The sequence below is a fragment of the Corapipo altera genome, unplaced genomic scaffold (genome assembly GCF_003945725.1).
Source record: "Corapipo altera isolate COAL_440 unplaced genomic scaffold, ASM394572v1 45, whole genome shotgun sequence".
Taxonomy (NCBI): domain Eukaryota; kingdom Metazoa; phylum Chordata; class Aves; order Passeriformes; family Pipridae; genus Corapipo; species Corapipo altera.
In genome coordinates this window covers 25,284,187-25,302,630 of record NW_020884877.1, presented here as the reverse complement: position 1 = coordinate 25,302,630, position 18,444 = coordinate 25,284,187, and the positions used below count along the sequence as shown (strand labels likewise).

At 40.5% G+C, this 18,444-nt stretch overlaps 1 protein-coding gene across 1 annotated transcript in view; it reads left to right on the top strand.

The window, feature by feature from the left end:
• SNX4 (sorting nexin 4) overlaps nt 1-13,476 on the top strand; it is a 33,963-nt gene extending 20,487 nt beyond the window's left edge. The window contains 8 exon segments of the mRNA XM_027637115.1: nt 368-440; nt 1,955-2,016; nt 3,517-3,582; nt 7,393-7,482; nt 8,731-8,830; nt 9,569-9,714; nt 11,058-11,172; nt 11,588-13,476. Coding sequence (XP_027492916.1) covers nt 368-440; nt 1,955-2,016; nt 3,517-3,582; nt 7,393-7,482; nt 8,731-8,830; nt 9,569-9,714; nt 11,058-11,172; nt 11,588-11,635 — 700 coding nt within the window. The 3' untranslated portion in view covers nt 11,636-13,476.
• Nucleotides 13,477-18,444: the final 4,968 nt, after the last annotated feature.

Genomic DNA, 18,444 nt, shown 5'->3' with positions numbered 1-18,444 from the left:
TCCTGTTCACTAACCCTTGCTTTTATGAATCCCATTAAAAAAAAACAACAAACAACAACCAAACAAACAGCAAAAGAGTGATGCAATAACTTCAGCTAACTGCTTTTATTTCATAAAATGTTATCTCTTAAATTGATCTGAACCTTCAACATTTGCATATGAAAAAATAGGAGTCGTGCAAGTGCTGGGTTGTTCGCTTTGGGGGAATTAAACTTTGCAGTCCCTTCTCTGGGAGTCTTCAGCTGATTCCACTCCAACACAGGCCAGGCTCCGTCTCCCTGGCTGTGGCATTGTGGCTGTGTCGTGCATGCTGTGAAAGCTTGCTTTCATGATGGCTAATGATGTACTATCTGTTTTGTCCTCCCAGGAGATTTACTGAGCTAAAACACTATAGCGATGAACTGCAGTCTGTCATATCACACCTTCTGCGAGTCAGAGCTGTAAGTATTTCCCATGTGTGTCGTGACAAATAGTATGATTTATTTATAAGGCAGTATTTCTTGTTTAGTCAAGAGTAGTGGTGTATGTGTTCTAGAATGAGGGCAGTTTTGCCTGAGGGAGTCTGTCTCTGGAGTGTGGAGCAGGAGACAGCAAGGGGTGAGGGCACTGACTGTACAGATCTGGGAGGGGGAGAAGTTCCAGGTACAGTGGTTGAGTTTGCCAGTGCATGTTGCTAATCTGCCCTCTCCTGTGATGACCATGTATCACAGGGGGGTGTTTCAAAGAGAATTGAGGTGTCTGCTTCTCTCTGCACAGCAAATGAGTTGCTTTTGCTGGATGTCTGGTCTGAGAAGGACCCCAAAATACCAGTTTTCTGGTCAGACATGTAATACTTTGCTTTCCAGAGCTTGTAGCATGAATCCTATATGCTTCCCAGTATGCTTTTTCTTTTTTTGGCTTGTTCTTCAATCTATAATGAATAATTGTCTTTCTAATTATGAGAATAATAATGTCATACATCAAGATACTGTATGGGTTGAGAGTGGAAGATTATTATTTTTTTTAAAGTCACAAAAAGGAAATAGGAAATTACAGTTTCAATAATGAGAGCATGATACTTTTTAGTAAGTTCAACAGGAATTTAATTTTTGATGGAAGCTATGCAACAGAGGATGGTAATGGATTGCCCTGCTGAGCTGAGGTTCTTGAGAGGATTAATCACTGACGTTCTACAGACAGTCCTGTTTTCTCAGGGCTGTGTGTGTGTGTGATCTGTTGGGCAATTCGCTTATGTTCCCTTTTTACTGCTGTGACAGACATAATAACAGTGGTAGCTCTTGCAGAACTTCACTCTCATTTGGTGGTACATTGTAATTCCAAGGGCATTATCTGGATTACAACTCACACTTCAGAGCGTACACGTGTCTTTTCTTCTGAGGTTGTTGGCAGCATTGTAGTGCTGGCTGCAGCAGGCACTGACACTCCAAACAGCTGAAATGACATCTAGCTTGAGCAATAAGTCCTGCAGTGGATAGCTTATTTTCTTTCCCTCAGTTCACTGAGCTGGGTGGAAAAATCAAGTCACTTGTTAGACTTTTACCAAAGATTTCTCTACAATCTTGATGTCAGGATGGACTTCTGTGTTGTCATCAATAAGTTAAAGAAGTGTGTATATAAATTTGGCATTATTCAGATAAAGGATGCCTTATATTTGTTGATCAAAAACTGAAGGGAACTTGATTATTTATGGTCTCCATAGGCATATCTTATAATGGAGCACTTCCAAAGAAATACTTGAAATGCTAATTTTTCAATATAGCCTTGATTGCGACTTCAGTCTTCTGAAATTAATGCTGTTGATTTTTCTTTCAGTAGTGGCTTAGATTAGATTTAGGCCTAATCTTGTTTACCTGTGTAAGAACATTAGGGCTTTAGCTTGGAATTTGGGGGGGGGCTTTCACAAAGCAATTGCTTTTCATATTGATGACCAAAACCTGTCTCTAAAACATTTTAGAGGGTAGCAGACCGGCTATATGGCGTCTATAAAGTCCATGGCAACTATGGAAGAGTATTCAGGTAAGAGTTCATCCAGTTTTCAAATACATACAAAGATGTGGGAAGAGAGAAGGGAATTTGTTGGTTCTGTTGTTATGCTCTTGAAAAGTATATCTGAAGCATTTCATTGTCTATCTTGAAAAGCTCTGTATTGCAGTACTAATGAGATTGCTGTGTTGCATAGAGTGATCTCCAGATCTGCTGAGCTTAGTCTCTAGTGGAAGACTAGTTTTTTGTTTTGTATGCCAGACCTTTGGGCCTTTGGCTGCTGCGTTGGCATTTTGTTTCTTCAGAAAGTAACTCCCCATCACTCTTCATGCAGTTGTCTCTTAAAAGCTTCTAGGCCCTTTTAGTGGTTAAAAATCAACAATTGTATCTATCCAATTTTAGTAGCTTTTTAAAGTGAATTTGCCAGTCGGTTTTTTTGATTTATATGAGTGAATTGCATGCTCAAGTTTTCCATCTCACTGGAGAATTAAAGAATCTAAACTTCTGGTTAAGGGAAACCTCCTGCTTCTACACACTGTTCAAGTGCTAAATTTAATTCTCTGGGTTAATGGATTGCAGATGTCTTTCTCACTGGGGGCTTTAAAATGAAATTAGGTGTAGTTCTGTAATAACACAAAGACAAACAAATGTCAACATCAGCAGAGTGGAATGTTTATGAAAAAATGAAGGACAGAATAGATGCATTACATATAAATTATGTGAAATATAAGGGGAACCTCTCCTTTTTTTCCTTGTAAAAAGAGTTGTGGATGTAATTCTTGTAACTAAGAACTCCAATAAGGTTTCATAAAGCTGAGAACACAATTAAAATTGCAGTGTACATGCCAGGATGTCCAGAATAAGTCTCTTTCTATCTTTAATGTAGCTCTGTTTCTTTCTTTATCTAAATAATCTCTCTAACATAACTAGGTAGTTGTAATAAAGAGACAGTTGCAAGTTGATTTTTTTTTAATGAATAGAACTAAACAACAGTCTACTATGAAAACAACAACATACATGAAATGGCCTCAGGAGAAGTAAAATGCTTACAAAAGTCAAATCCCACCCTCTGGTTTTTGGAATGAGAGGCTTCTATCTGATGTGTTGTGGGTCTGGAAAGCTTAGTTTCTTCTTGATGAGTATGTTAGACCAAAATCTGTTTTAGAAAGTTCATCATTGTCGGTATCCCCTGCCCCATTTATATTGAGTGCTAGGTGATTTGTTTTTGTTTGGTTGGTTTTGTTTTAAATAGAGTTTCAGCTCTTTGAACAAGACTTTCTGCTCAAAAGGAATCTCAAACTAAATATATTTGTGACAATGAGCTTTAGGGACAGTTGTTTAACAGAGTGCCATAAATAGCCTCGCCACATTGTCAGTGCTGCTCCTTAGAGAAAGAAAACAGTTTGGCCAAGTCTAACTTTGAGGCAGTTTCCATTCAGGTGTCACCTGGAAAGAAACTGTATACAGGATGCAGCTTATTAACTTCCTTTACCCTTGATGTGTGATGTTGTTTCTCGTTTGTTTTTCCTACAGTGAATGGAGTGCAATAGAAAAGGAGATGGGGGATGGGTTACAGAGTGCTGGCCACCACATGGATGTGTAAGTACTGACTGAATATCTGATAGTTTGATGTAAGCCAGATGTGGAACTCTCCCTCTTTCCTCTCTTTTCCCTCAACCGTAAAGTACATATGAGTACCGAGAAAGTTGGGGGTGCATTGTTTTTAGGTATACAGTGTTTCTGTGACTTGGATGCAGGCACAGTTTTAGCATCCATATACTGTATTAAGTAGCTCAAAAAGTCTCAGGAGAACCAAAGGGGTTTCTTTTTTTATTATTATTTTGAAATTGTAGAAGTGTTTGGACTTCTTCCAGTTTTTCTTTTAAGCTACTATACCAGAAACTGATGGAATACAACTTTAATGTACTGCAGACCTGATGAGATCCATTTGGTTTTGATAGCAGCCATTTGTACCATGCAGTAGATGGTACACAGGTTTGGACTTGATTATAGAGAATTAAGAAATTTAATTAATCAGCACCAAAACTCCAGTGGATACTTGAAACAAACACTGACTGGATATAATAAAGAATCCTCCCTCTTTGCATAGAATCCTCCCTCTTTGCATCTTTGGAGTCAGTTGGCAGAGTATACGGAGCCCAGCCTTCAAAATAGGAGTCTGGCACACGAGAGTGCTCACAGAAGTGATATTCAGGCTCGTGCTTTCTGCTTTTCAGGTAGTCATGTGTAGTAAGTGAAACAGCATTTCTTACCACTCTGATTCCTCTTCTGTAATCCCACAGAACAGATAAATAGCAACTCCAGCAAGAGATGGAAGGTGTTTCACACTTCATACAGTATTTTTACCGATAAAATGCAATTTGTGTGGAAATAAAGTTACCAGGTTTAGTTTACAGTGCAGATTTACATATGTACTACCGCCTGGTTGTTATTGGTGGTGTCAAGTTATCAAGATGTCAGTTATTATTGGCCTTGTCAAATGGAAGAGTTTGAAGAGCCACAACCTCAGCTTCTTCAGAATAATTCTGGTTTTATCAGATCTTTAAGAACTTGAGCCCCTCTGAATAATTTATTCACAATTCTGCATTTTGGCTAATGTAGTTTGCATCCAAGAAAAGCTATAATATATTTTAGGCAGAGGGCTCTGGTGAGAATAAAGAAATGGAGAATGTGTTCTGCATTCAGAAGAAAAAAAATTGAAGTAGAGGTGAAAATTGAAGAGATTATGAAAACATGGCATGATATAGTGGAGCTAAGGAATCAAAAGTAGGTTTTTGGTGGTTCAGATACACCACACCTAGATTTCAAACACCTAGAAATTGAAGAAGTTTGTCTCACTTCTCAGTCAGGAGGCTGACCCCTCTCCACACATCCAAAGTATTTAATATTTCTGTCTGTAACACAGTTAGGGCTAAAGATCCAGAGTGAAGGCAGTGGGTAACTGCTATTCTGGGTAACTTTAATCACTGCATGAAGCCTGAGGTAGCTTTCCTTGTCTGTCATCTCCTCTGCTCTGGCACTCTCCTACAACAGTAATCCCTTAGTGACAATCAAGCAAGAAGCAGCAGCTGTGAGATTCAGGAACTCATTCAATGACCCATGTGGTCTCCTGCCAGTAAGGTTCATATCTATGATCTCTTGAAAGTATAACTTACCAGTTCAGTTATCATTCCCATAACATCAGGCAGGAGTTTATTGCAACAGAAAGCTACTTCACGAAGGTTGCCTAATATAGATGTTAAACTTCAAGACTAATTCAATTATTCTCTATCTACCCCATATGCTGTGGTCTTTACTAGATGTTTATTTAAACTTATGAGTTGTTATTGTCTAGTATGATCTATAACTGTTTAATGTTTGGAGAAGACATCCCAAAGCTCTTTGGATGTGTGCTTGCTAAAGTGACAGAGTATGCTGAGAAAGTTGGAGTAAATGGCTATAATTCTGGTATTTAAAAGATGAAAGAAAACAATGCCAGACCTTTGATTTCTGTCCTTTATGTTATTAATGGGTGACCCTTTATCTCTGCATCAACAAGACTGTCATTACAGGTGGAACCAGTCTAAAGTAAAACAGGGATTTAGTTGACAGTTCCCACGAAGGGTGAGAACATGTTAGGTACCTTCAGAACTTATTGCAGCATTTCTCCTTAACATTTTCTCTGGTTTGCCTAAATTTAGGCAGTCAGAAATGTAGCTTGTCTTACTATTATTTTTTTTTTTTTTTAGAAATAAAGCTCATTATGAAAACCCTGTCTGGGTAAGGTAGGATTTTGTTTGGTGGGATTTCTTGGTTCGGGTTTTTTTTCCCTGAAAGTTGTTTTGCCACAAGGAGCTCTAGCACTGCTCTAAATGTAGATCTTACTTGAAATGGAAATGTGGTCCATCTGCTGCCCTGAGAAATCTTAACCACCATATTAAAATTATTGCATTTCAGGACCTAGAAATAGAGAGGGTAAACCATTTATGACCTATGTGACTGTAGGATTTTTTTCAGAACAAGTGTATTTTTCAACACGTTTTTCAAGTTTGGACTTATTCCTTACTTTGATTTATAATGTGGATTCTTCCTGTTCTTTTATCCCTTCTATATAAACTGATCTGCTGTTGCTGGCCACTTCATATGCTATGTGTATTCATCACCAATAGGCTTGGTAGGGCTTTTCCTGGATGTGCTGTGTCTTTGATTTTGCAGAGCATCAAAACAACTTATCATACTTGCAAACTTATCAAATACATGTAACCAGGTCCCTTTCAGTTTGAAATGCTGCCACTTCTTCCATAGAGCCAGTTGCTGGAGAGGCACAGGGAAAAAGGGAAAAACTCAAGAGTTTTGCAAAAACTTGAAAGCCGAGAGGTGGTGTAATTCACATTTGGGTCACATTGTGCTGGTTGCTGACATATGCTCAGTTCAGAGAGCCTGCAGATGTGCAAGGGATTGCCACATACTTGAGAACCTGAGTTAGCAGAATAGATGAAGGTATTTGTGGTGGGATCTCATTCATTCTGCTTATCTCCAGTGGCTCGTGCCCTGTGTCACGGGCTAAAGTGGCGTCTCATTTCTATTGCTGTGCCAAGTGAGATATGCAGTTACCTCTTCAGCTGTAGGCCTGTGGCTGCCAATGTGTCCAAGTCTGTCATCTTGTTTAGGAAGAACCTACTAAATACTGTCAAATAAACAGTATAAACTAGAAAAATAAAGTGCTTTTTGCCGTTTTTAGGAGACATCAGCCTAAATAACAAAACCCCTCGCGAATGCAAGAGCTGCAGAGTTGGTCCAAGCCCTTGTACTCCAGATTTGTAGGGTTAAACTTCCTGTTGCTCAGAATTGATATGCTGGACTTACAGAGCAGACAAAGCAACAGACTTTGAAGGAGCTGAAGGGACTTAATGTTGTTGTGTTCAGAGCACCACTGTGAGTTATCTGGTACTTGGGCTGAATAGCAAACCATGAAAGCAGCCTCTTCACTTTTCAGAAGATATCATGTTCACATTCCTGTGCCTTAATGCTTTAAGCCTTCCAGGATTTCTTCTGCACCATGTCTTTTTTTTTGCCTTGGTGCTGCCTATGAAGAAAAGGAAGAAATTGGTGTTCTTTCTTGTAAGAAAAACTGCCTCATCTTCAGCAGGAAGCTTATGATAGATTTTGTACTTGTCAAAAGATTGATTGTAGTAACAACCAAAGAAACAGGCCCACAGGAATGCTTGCATTAGCTGATTCAGAGTTTAATTAAAAACAAAGGAAAAACCCTTTCTGGAAGTATCCTTCACTGTTTTATTTTGCGACTGGTGTTTCTGTCAAAGATGTGTCCTTCCTTGTTACTGGATGTGTTATCCTTAAAGGTTAAATTTAGCAACTTTATATTTAACCATGACTGGTTTTCCCTAGATATGCAGCTTCTATTGATGACATTCTGGAAGAAGAGGAACACTATGCAGATCAGCTGAAAGAATATCTCTTCTATGCAGAAGCACTACGGTATGTACAGAAGTCTATAGCTCAAATGGAAGCTGTAGTCCTTTTTTTTTAATTTTGTGTTGATGTTGAATTTAGTTTGGTATCCTCTTCTGCTCTCTCAAAAAGGGAAATTTCAATCTTGTGGAGTCTCCATGTTATCCTCTCTTATTTTGCTTACTCATATTTGATTGCCATGTGAGTGGCAATACAAATTAGAACTGAGCTGATTAATAGTGAAAAGACAAATGTTAAAATCTGTATACTGTAGAATAAATGCTTTTTATTCCTATGGTTCCACTGTTTCCTTGACTTCCAGTCTAATAGTGCCCCAATGTGCTGAAAGCTTCAGCTTTCAGATGAGATAGGCCAAACAGAACTGCTACAACCATTATAAATTCTAGGAACTTTCAAACTGCCCAATATAACTTTCATCAGCTGTACAGTCTTGTGCATATAAATACTGATTTCTTTGTTTGGTTTTGTTTTACTTCAGTCTTTGTCAAGCAGTCATCCCTTACAAGTGTGGACACAAAAGCAAATTGCTTTATGCTGTAAGACTTTGCCTAAGGTTATTGTGCTTTCAGAGGGCTGGCTCTGAACCTCTTGGAGAGGTCCAGTAGTGCTGTAGGGAATTGGGTTGGCGAGTGTGACGGCTGCTGTGTGGGAGCCCAGAGCACCAGTAGCCTCTCCTGGGAGACGGATGTGCATCCGGCATGGAGTACGGATGTAGCATCAGCAGCCCACACAGGACTGGGACTTAGTGCAGGTGGTCAGAGGAAACTCCTCTTTTCCAGATGAAAGGCACTGTGTGAATCTAGAAACAGTTTCTTGTTTCATTGTTTAAAAAATAAAATGTGAGGAATTTTATGATTGATAGATTGCTGCTGTGACAGGTGCCGTCTCCAGGTACCTTTTGTCAAAGGTGTGATTTTTCTGTCGTGTATTTTGAATAAAACTATTTTACAGTGGTGTCCTTAAGTGGGTGGTAGGGTTTGTATTGCTGAGTGTATCTTAAAATGACTCTAAGAAGAGGAGCAGAATGCTGCTGCACTAAGAACTTTATTTACTTTGATCCAAGTTTGCTTAACTACAGCATTTGCAGAGTTATACAGTCTATGATAAGGCTGTTGAATCTGAGCTAAATAAATAACTGGAGGTGCTTCCTGTCAAAAAACAAACAAGACATGATGCCATTTGTAAAATTTACATGAAGGGAAATGTAGTAAAACAAAGGATTATGTGACAGATCTTTCATTACTTACTTTTCAGGGCAGTTTGCAGGAAACATGAACTAATGCAATATGATTTGGAAATGGCTGCACAGGACTTAACATCTAAGAAACAGCAGTGTGAGGAGCTGGCAACAGGAGTGAGTCTTTTTCCACTTTCTTCTCCAAGATGCTTCTTTTTTTAATTTATTTTTTATTTGAGCCAAGTTACTTAGAATGACATTTAAGTGGCACCAGCATGCTGGCTGCTGCTTATGAGAAGCAGTATCATATGAGCTCTAGACATCTGAGGTTTAAAGTAACTTGGTTCTTAGTGACATAAGCTGTTTGTGCCAAACTTCTTTTATTGAATACTGAGCAAGTAAAGAGTTGCAGTAAATATGACTTGAGCAGAATAACACAGACAACTCTACCCTAAAGATCAAAATGTTTGGAATTCTAAAAGGCTTCCTCTGCCTTTTGAACGGTAGGTGTTACTGATATGTGGTGTTAGCCTCTTTTATATGGAAGGTAAAGTTATCTAAAATATTATCTGGAAATGGTAACTGACAATTTTTTACAATTCTTAATGTTGCTTCTGGATCTATTAATGTTCTAAACAGAACTCCTTTATGGCTTTTCTTTCTCTTAGTTTCTTTCCTACTTCAGTAGGAAGACTGCTCTGAAACTTTATCAGCCTTAAAGAGTTTGAACATCAAATTACTTCCTCCCCACTTTACCTGGTCTAATGTGAGCCAGCATAGTTACCTATCAATTAATGAAATGGAAGTTAAAGCAATAAATCAGCCAAATAATAAGCACAAATGCTGGTAAAAATCACCTGATGTGTTGTGGCTGTGCTCAGGAATTCCAAATCTAGTGTGTCTTTGTTTTTGTAGACTGTGAGAACTTTCTCCCTGAAAGGGATGACGAGCAAGCTCTTCGGGCAGGAAACCCCCGAGCAGAGAGAAGCCAAGATAAAAGTTTTAGAAGAGCAGATACAGGAAGGAGAAGAGCAATTGAAGTCTAAAAATCTGGAGGGCAGGTAAATGGGCTTGACTGTTTCAAAGAAAACACAGGGCTTGTCTTAGCAAAAGTCCTTGACTGGATGCTCTTGAAGGTGTTTGCATTTTATAAGTGTTTTTAATATATTCTTGGTGTTTATGAGCTGTCTATAAAAGCTCCTGTCAGCTGCAAGTTGTGAAATAAAGTGCAGTACACGCAGTTAGCTTCTGGTCTGAGTGTATGGCTTATGTAAAACCTGATGACTTTCCCAGTTACTGAGCCCACTCTAATGGCTAACTTGCATGCTTTTATGTTCAACTAGTAATATATTTAGCAGGTGGGCTTGTGGGTCTGCAGCTGAGTAGGCTGAGGCTCAAAAGCTGATTTGCTTCAAATATGGTATTTAGTTTGGTTTACGTGTATGGGTCCTGAGCTTGTATTATGCAGCCTCTCATGTGGGGGACAACTGACTCCTGTTTGAAAGAGATTAGAAGCTCTGGTGAGTTGTCTTTGAGTAACTGCTTCTTGGTGCTCTAATGAAATTTTCTTCAGGAATGCAAAAATGAAAAATAGAAGCTAACATTCCTAAGGTGATGTGATTGTGTCAAAGCACGTTTGTCATATAACACAAGGGGTAAATGTGGTATCTCCTAATATGTTAGTGTTAGAGCTGGAAAGATAAGACTGGTTCATGAATAGTTCAAACCAACAGTAAATGCAATTTCTTAATCATTTTGACAGATGTATTGGAGATGTGCTTTTGTAGCTCTGGAAGCAATTTTCAAGTGAATACTTGCCTTGTATGTAAAGTCCAGCACAAATGAAAGTATGAATTACAGATATCTGCCTCTATTTTTGTTAAAGAGACCTGACCACAAATCACCAAACCAAAATTAATTTCTGAAGTGAATTGTCCAAATTAAATTTGCATGTTTGCTGTACTTGACAGTCTTGCATCCTGAGTTTTCACATTGGGAAGATGAAGATTCTGACTTGACAATTGAAAAAGAAACATGCAATGTTTTGTGCTGAATGTCTGCATAAAGATTTAGTTACCAGAGGAATCTGAAGAAAAATGTGTATTCTGACTTACGCTGGTTCTATGGCAGTGATGCTTCCTGGGGAAAAAAACCCACCAAACAAACATCCTAATGTGTCCTGTGAAACTGATTCTCTAGGTTAAAAACCTTTAAAATAAGATGGAGAATTAGGTAGCAGTACCAGTTATTAAATGAGGACACCGAAGGATACATAATAATTGCAGGATTTGGTTTACTCACTGTCAAACACAGCTTCTCTGCTGAGAGTCCAGAAGAAGGAATGTGAGCTGAGGATGGAACACTTAAAACACTTACTAACAGAGATAATTGCTTTTAATTTCAGAGACTTTGTGAAAAGTGCCTGGGCTGACATTGAACGGTTTAAGGAGCAAAAGAATCACGATTTGAAGGAGGCACTTATAAGCTATGCTGTTATGCAGATTAGCATGTGCAAAAAGGTATGTTTGGCTTGTGAAAGGCCAGGCCAGTATATTTATCATATCAGCAGGGGGACAGATGCAGACTTTCAATAACTAGGAACGTGGCAGTCACAGAAGATTGGAAATCACTAGCATAAAACCTCCCACATATTCCATCCCACTTGAACTCAGTGACATGTTAATGTTGATGTGTCTGTGTATATATATATGTATATGTATATATATGTGTGTGTATACATATATATATATATATAAAGTCATCATCATCATGGCTGGGCTTTGCAATATAAAGTAGACATTTGTGGTCCAATTTCATTGTGTGAAGTTCTACGGGACTTCTTTGTAGAGTCTTCTGTAGAAGAAAGTCTGTGAATGAGGTTTGCAAATAAAGTATATTCCCACCTATTGATTTTTTTAATTGTTTTTTTAAAAGGGAATTCAAGTTTGGACAAATGCAAAGGAATGCTTCAGCAAGATGTGATTGTCTGGAAATGAATTTCTCCTCCAAGTGCCAGAGAATGGAAGCACAGTATATAACACCAATGTTAAGTTGCTACATGAGTTACATACAAATCATGAAATAAATGTAATTGTTAATAAAGGATGAAAAGGACATGTTGTTAAATGTTTAGCCCTGACTGCCACTTCTGTGGCATGTTTTATATGTGGGAGCAAATAATGCAGGGGTTAAAGAGTTACTGAAAACTACAGCTCTGTATTGGGACAAAGGTATAGGGAAACTTATCCCAGCAAGTATGAACTGAACTGTTCTGAGACTTGTGAAACACCATGCTCTGTAATGTGTAGATCACTTCCAGATGCCCTTCTTTCCAGCCCTTGCTGTTTAGAATTTTTAATGCTCAAGGGTTCTTTGGTTTTATAATGGGGCACACAGTTGTGTTCTCGAGGTTTACACCGTAAGAGGACAAAAAATGAAATATTGTAATTCCTAGAGTTCATATTTAAATGCCTTTGCATGTCCATAGAGAAAAATACTTTTCCAGAGTTCAGGTTAAGCAGTCTCAAACTCCTGAGATGTTTGAAACTCTCTACAGTAGAGGTGTTGTACAGTGGTTTGATAACAATATTCTGCATTTACTGGTTCCCACTTCAGTTTTGATACGGGCATTGATTTCTTATTAAACTTCTTTCTGCAAGTAAAGGAGACTGGTGATCCAGCTGAGCAGCAAAACCAAAGTCAAAGCTGGTAAGAAGCAGATGCAACTTCTGTTTGGTTGTTTGGAACCTGTTTACACTAGATGTGAATCTGGCCTGTGGCACCTTCTTGTGACTGAAGTGGTTTGGTTCTTGAACAAATAGTTCCTAATGAAGGTGCTGAAATAAAAAACCTGCAGCTTCTGTAGTACTTCAGGGCAGTGATGTGTAGAATCCACAATGAACCAAGGTGTCTGTTTGGCCCTTGTAATGATGTTTCAATGTGTGTGTGTGTGTGTGTGTGTATACACACCTGTATGACATGATTTGCAGTTGCAGGTATTTGCATTAAATGTTTCTAATTATGAAAATCACTACTGTCTAATATTGGGCTTTTTCTACATCCGTACTGAAAGTTCCTGAAGTCTTGTGGAATTGTCAGAATTGATTGCTAGTCATGGAGAAAGCTTTGTAATATTCTGTTGAAAAGTGTATTTAATTATTCTGGCTTATAACACTACTCAGATTTTTTTTTTTTTAAGAGATACTCCAGAAAGTGCTTACATGTTCTTTTGATAAAACTATCTAAATGTAGTTCCTGATATGTCCCATGTTACTTTTGTCTCTGCAGCATTTATTTTCTATAAAACCATTGTAAAGAATTCATAGGTCTGGTGTACACTACAGCTTAAAACTCTGAAGTAAAATGCTGGTCACTGATAACCTGTGTTGGCTTTTTCAAAGCATATGACAGTGACACACCTGGCTGAGAGACGATGTTGGGCAGGAAGAGGCCTCTCCATTTAACATTTACAAGGAGAAGTGTTGTTCCATGCAGAGGTCGCAGTACCTGGTTCCGATACAGGCTGAAGGACTCTTACATTCCAAACCAAGAAGTTGCACACTTGATGTATTCAGTAAACCTTCTAAAGGAGTGGTGCCTTAATACAATACCATGAGGCGCTCAGAGTAGGTATTTTTCATGCACTTTGATTTTTGGTAGATCTTTCTGGTGCCTCTTTCCACACATCACTTGCTGTACAGCTCATTAAATGTATTAGTATGCCTTTTTTTTCCTTGCTAGTTGTACTAAATTTAAGAAGGGAACAAAATGGTTCTTGTAAGTTTTGTGCCAAAAAAAGATAAATAAAATTGGTCTTTGATATTTTTGTTACGTTGTTTTTTGTGAAAGCACTGTCTTCCAGTTCTGAAAACTGCTGTCTGATTAATCAGTTCTTGTCCGTCTTAGCTCTCAAGTGGCCTCCAAATTTGGGGTTAAAATTCAGTAAATTGTGTGCAGCTCGCCTTTTCGGTGAAGAACGTAGTGCTAAGGCCAAAATTAGATGCATGTTGCAAGTCAGCTGTCTGAATTTCATGTGTATCTTCACGTAGGTAGGAGAAGATGTGTTTGAAAACAGTTTGCATTGTTTGACAGAAATTGGGTGAAAGGCAAATTAAGGATAATTTGCAATATCTTTATTGCTTTTACCTCTGTGTTTCCAGAAAAGCATTGCATGTGATGTGTGTACTTGGGGATCTTGGCAAACAGTGAAGGTTTCTCCTCTTAGCTTTTTAACTTTTTAAGGTGAAACCAGCTAGTTAATGGCTGTTTCCATGTGGGTAAAAGTGCCCGTGTGACACATGTACACTTGTGAAATGTGCATTTTTCCAGTTACAGTGTGGATTTAACTCCTGTGATTTGTTCCACTTTACCTCAGTGAGCTTCCTTCAGTTACCCCGTAAATGTCAAAAATTGGCGGGAGGCCTTGAGAGTAGTAGCAGGAAGGAAGACCATTTTAACTCCATCTTAGTAAAATGTTTGTATGTGAAAGTGTTTACCTGCCTGCATCATCTGATTTGCTGACCCTGTCACTCCTGTCCCGGGAAGCTTTGCTGGGTGGATTATCACTGCTCATGCCATCTCTGACCTTCCCCATTACTGCCAGGACCTTGACTTGTCAGTGCATTTTAGTTGCTACTGTTGTCTGCTCCTGAAATGTAGCTGGGGTGAGGGGAGCCTGCTGAAATGGAAAGATAGAGTGATTTTATGAACTCTTCTTTTAATGTTGTGTTGTTTCAGTATCTGGCACATCAGCCCAAGCAGCGCTAACCCAGCAGCTGTGTACAGGGACTACCTTGGCAGTCGTAGAGCAGATCCTGGCACTCGAGTCCACACTGAGGAGTTTGCCTGGTTCAGGAAAGTGGTAGCTGTGGCCAAACATGCAGCAGTCCCGGAGCAGCTGGCTTGGCTGGGAGCACTGCATCTGACAATGGGAGACCTTGTTTTCTTGTATCACTCTCCCTACCACTGAAATTCCTTTGTGCATTTTAGTTCGAGAAACGACAAACACTTTCTAATGTTGCCTGAAGGATTACAGGGAAGGAAGTAGTCTTAATTCCCCACACTTGTCATACAATGGCAGGGCAGGGCTCTAACCCCTGTTTTGTTGTGCCCCTGTTCTCCATATCCCTGGTGCCTCTGTCCTGTATTTACCCCCAGAGCTCTGTGGGGAGGGACAACGTGTAATAAAAACCCCCATTACAGGGCTGCTCTGTAATAATGCAAAGAAAGGAAACAAACGGAATGGGAGCTGGGAAACTTGGAGCACAGGCCTTGGTGACAAATGCAAACACAAAATACTTGTGCATGACCAGTAAAAGCAGTCACCTGTGTAAGCAGTGGCTTTACTGCTGCCACAGAGCCCATGTCTGCTCCTCCCTGATGGGCTCCCACTTACTTCCCCAGCAGAGCTGTTTGTCTCAGGGCAGGGCTATCTCCCTAAGGTTTGTGAGGCTAGCTGCTGTTTTCTGATTCTTCTGGGTGTGATACAGTGTTACCAAAAGGATTTTGCGATTCTGACTTGTGGAGGGTCAAATGCAGAGAAACTTCCCCCTTTCCCCCCCACTGCCTTTTTTGTTGCTTTTGAACGGCTTACCTGGACTGGCCTTCCCAATGCTGTGTTTTCTTCAAAAAGAATCTTCTGGCTCTGACTCGTTGTAGAAGGTATCTAAAACATGAAACAAAGACAAATTGGAAAGGATTTTGGGTGGATTTGGAGAAAAACGGCTCCAGACAGTGAAAATACAGAGTATTTTTGAGATAAGGGGAGATGGTGCCGTGCTTGGACAGGCAAGGACGGAGTTAAGCTGCATGTGAAGCTCCTCTTGTTTTGAGGAGAGATGCACAAGAGGGTGAGGAAGTAAGGAGAAGACAAGAGACAGGGAACAGGCAGGAGGGAGAGCAGAGGTGGAATGGGTGGAGGAACTGGAGAGGAGAAAGGTGGAAAGCTTCTGTACCTGGAGGCTGGGCTGTGCAGGAGAAGGGGAAAGCAGCACTGTGTGGTCCTTGTTTTGGAGAGGTAGAAAAAGAGAGGGAGGTGGTAACAGGAGGTAAGGAAGTTTCAAGGGCTGTCAAAGGCAGCTACATAATACTAATGATAGTATAATGATAATACCTGAGTGAAACCTGTAGTGGTGAATGTGGTCTTGGAGTTCAGCACTGATAATGGTGTATCATTTCTCCTCAGCTCAGAAGGAGAGATGTATTTTTTTCTCATGTTTTGTATCTGTACTTAATACAATCATTTTGACTTTTCCAAATAAATAAAACAGGAGAAGCAGCTTCAGTCTCCAAAAACATAGCATGAACTTTATGGACACTCCGATCCTACAACCACCAGCATAATCAGCCATGGGATCTGGGGAGCCTCCTGGCTGATGCAGCTCTAAAACAGGCTGCCCCACATACCACCACTATCCCAGGGACTACAATTAATAAATAGCTGCTTCATCTGCAGCAAACATGTTCTATTACCTGTATATATCGTGGCATATGATAACACCAATGACATTCTCTTCAGAAAGCTGCTATAAGTGTCCGCAGAAGATGAAAGGTGACATTGTGATGAGGCTTCCCTGGATGTTAAGGTGGAAAATGATGTCGGAGGGAAAAGGCAACCCCGACTGCCCTCTTGTGGGTCTCCAGCAGGAGCTCGCAGGGACCGGGATACAGCTGCGGTGGGAGGGAGGTGGACACCTTCTCTCCTCCTGCCCTGCAGAGGTGTGAGAGCCACCGAACAGCTGGAGTGTAATGGAAGCCTAAATACGAGGGGATGGTTAACCCGGAACAGATTTCCATGCAGGATTTTGTGATGAGTTTGTGTCTTGTTGTAGGTTGCTGTTAATAACACTGTGTGTTACGCTGTGATTTGCAGATTGTGTGCAGGTTCTTTGGGCACCTTTCACACCACAAAAATGCAACTGTGAGCTGCACTTAAAGGTTTATGAGCTAGCATATTTTTTTATTTGTAATAACTGCTTGGAAGTGGTGCCAGCTGCGTGGTCAGAAGGAATGATCTATGGCCACTTGTGTAAGCTGCAGTCCTGTGTAAGAGATGGCAAAGCTGCCCTGGCCCAGTGCTGCTTTGAATGAGCTTTTCTCTGGTGACAGAGGGGCCAAATCTCATGATGGTTGTTCCAGGGCCTAAAAGCACAGACTTTATTTCCAGCCTCACTTGTTTGCTATTAGATTCCAAGCAAAGGGCTGTTGGCTTCTGCCTGCTCACCTCTGATGGCCTTGCAGATACTGGATGCTCAGGGAGCAGCAGGGAAGAGCCATGGGCTCCCTGTGCTGTGCCAAGATCCCCCTGGAGCCACGTGGCAGAGCTGCGTTTGCCAAACTGGAGTGGACATTGCAACAGCCACAGCAGCATTCCCATTCCCGTGTGACATTCCCTGTGCTCCTCCATGGACTGTGTCAGCCACGAGGTAATCCTGATCATTTCAAGCTACACCAGGTGCTCCTGCTGTCTTTCAGAGTGGCTGTTCCCCCAGCCAGCCCACGCTGGGGCCACATGGAGCCACCGACCTGCTCCTTGTTTGCTTCCATCAGGTGACTCATCACTGCTTCCCAGCAGCACAGCCTCTTCTTCAGTGGCCCTCTAATCCTTTCCACCTCACCCGTGGTCTCAGTAATGCTCTTAATGCCCAGGCTCTCAGTAAGGACACTGACCAGCACAAAGCCAATGTGAGAACCCAGCGGGACCCTGCTTCCCCAAAGAGTTCCTACCTCCATTTACATCCTGAAGCCTTTGACCAGATTTTAATTTATTTTAGGGAATGCTAGGCTGGCTCTCTGCTTTCTGATTAAGAGCAGGACCAGCCCAACCGGAGTGAGAAGAGCTGTGATATGGTGAATTGCTGCATTAATGCTATTGCTCCATCAAGGAAACTGTATTCTCTTAAAATGAGAATTAATTTGACAAGATTTGTTTTTTCATGAACGTGTTGATTGGCCCTAATCTCTTTTAACTCTGTATCAACTATTCTTTTCCCAGGGATTAATCTCAGACTGACAGGCCTATAGTCATCCAGTCTCTGTAACTATATATTTTTATAAACAGATGAAATATTTGACTTCTTTCAGGCTTGAGGAATGCCTCCTGAAATCCAAGACTTGTTGGAAATCAACGTCCATGGTTCAGTGATGTCTTATGTTGGGATTTCTATAAGCTTGAGAAAAAGCTACACAGATCTGGAGATACAGGCATTAATTTAAGGCAGCTGGTGTCTAGTGCTGTACCCTGTATGTGACTCAGGAGAAAATATCTCCTCGTGATGGAGCTAATGCACAGCTGTGCCTGATGAAGAGTCCGCACAAAGTGTGATTTGGTTTTAACATCCTCCCAAATGAAGTGAAAAGCATATCCTTGTGTAGTTTAACACAGTATTACATTATAATTCTATACTGTTGCTGAAATTTGACCAAACTCTCCAACATCTTGGAATAAAAGTAATGAATTAACCTTTGAACGATGTCACGTGTCTGCAATATTCACCGATGGAGTGGGCTAGTTTCACAGAACCACAAAATATTCTGAGTTGGAAGGGACCCACAAGAATCATTGAGTCTGGCTCCTGGCCCTGCACAGGACCATCCCCAGGAGTCACACCATGGGCCTGAGAGTATTGTCCAAGCACTTCTTGAGCTCTGTCAGCCTTGGTGCTCTGACCACTGTCCTGGGGAGCCTGTTCTACCACCAACCACCCTCTGAGTGAAGAACCTTTTTCTAATATCCAACCTAAACCTCCCCTGACACAACTTCTGGCCATTCCCTTGTGTTCTGTCACTGGTCA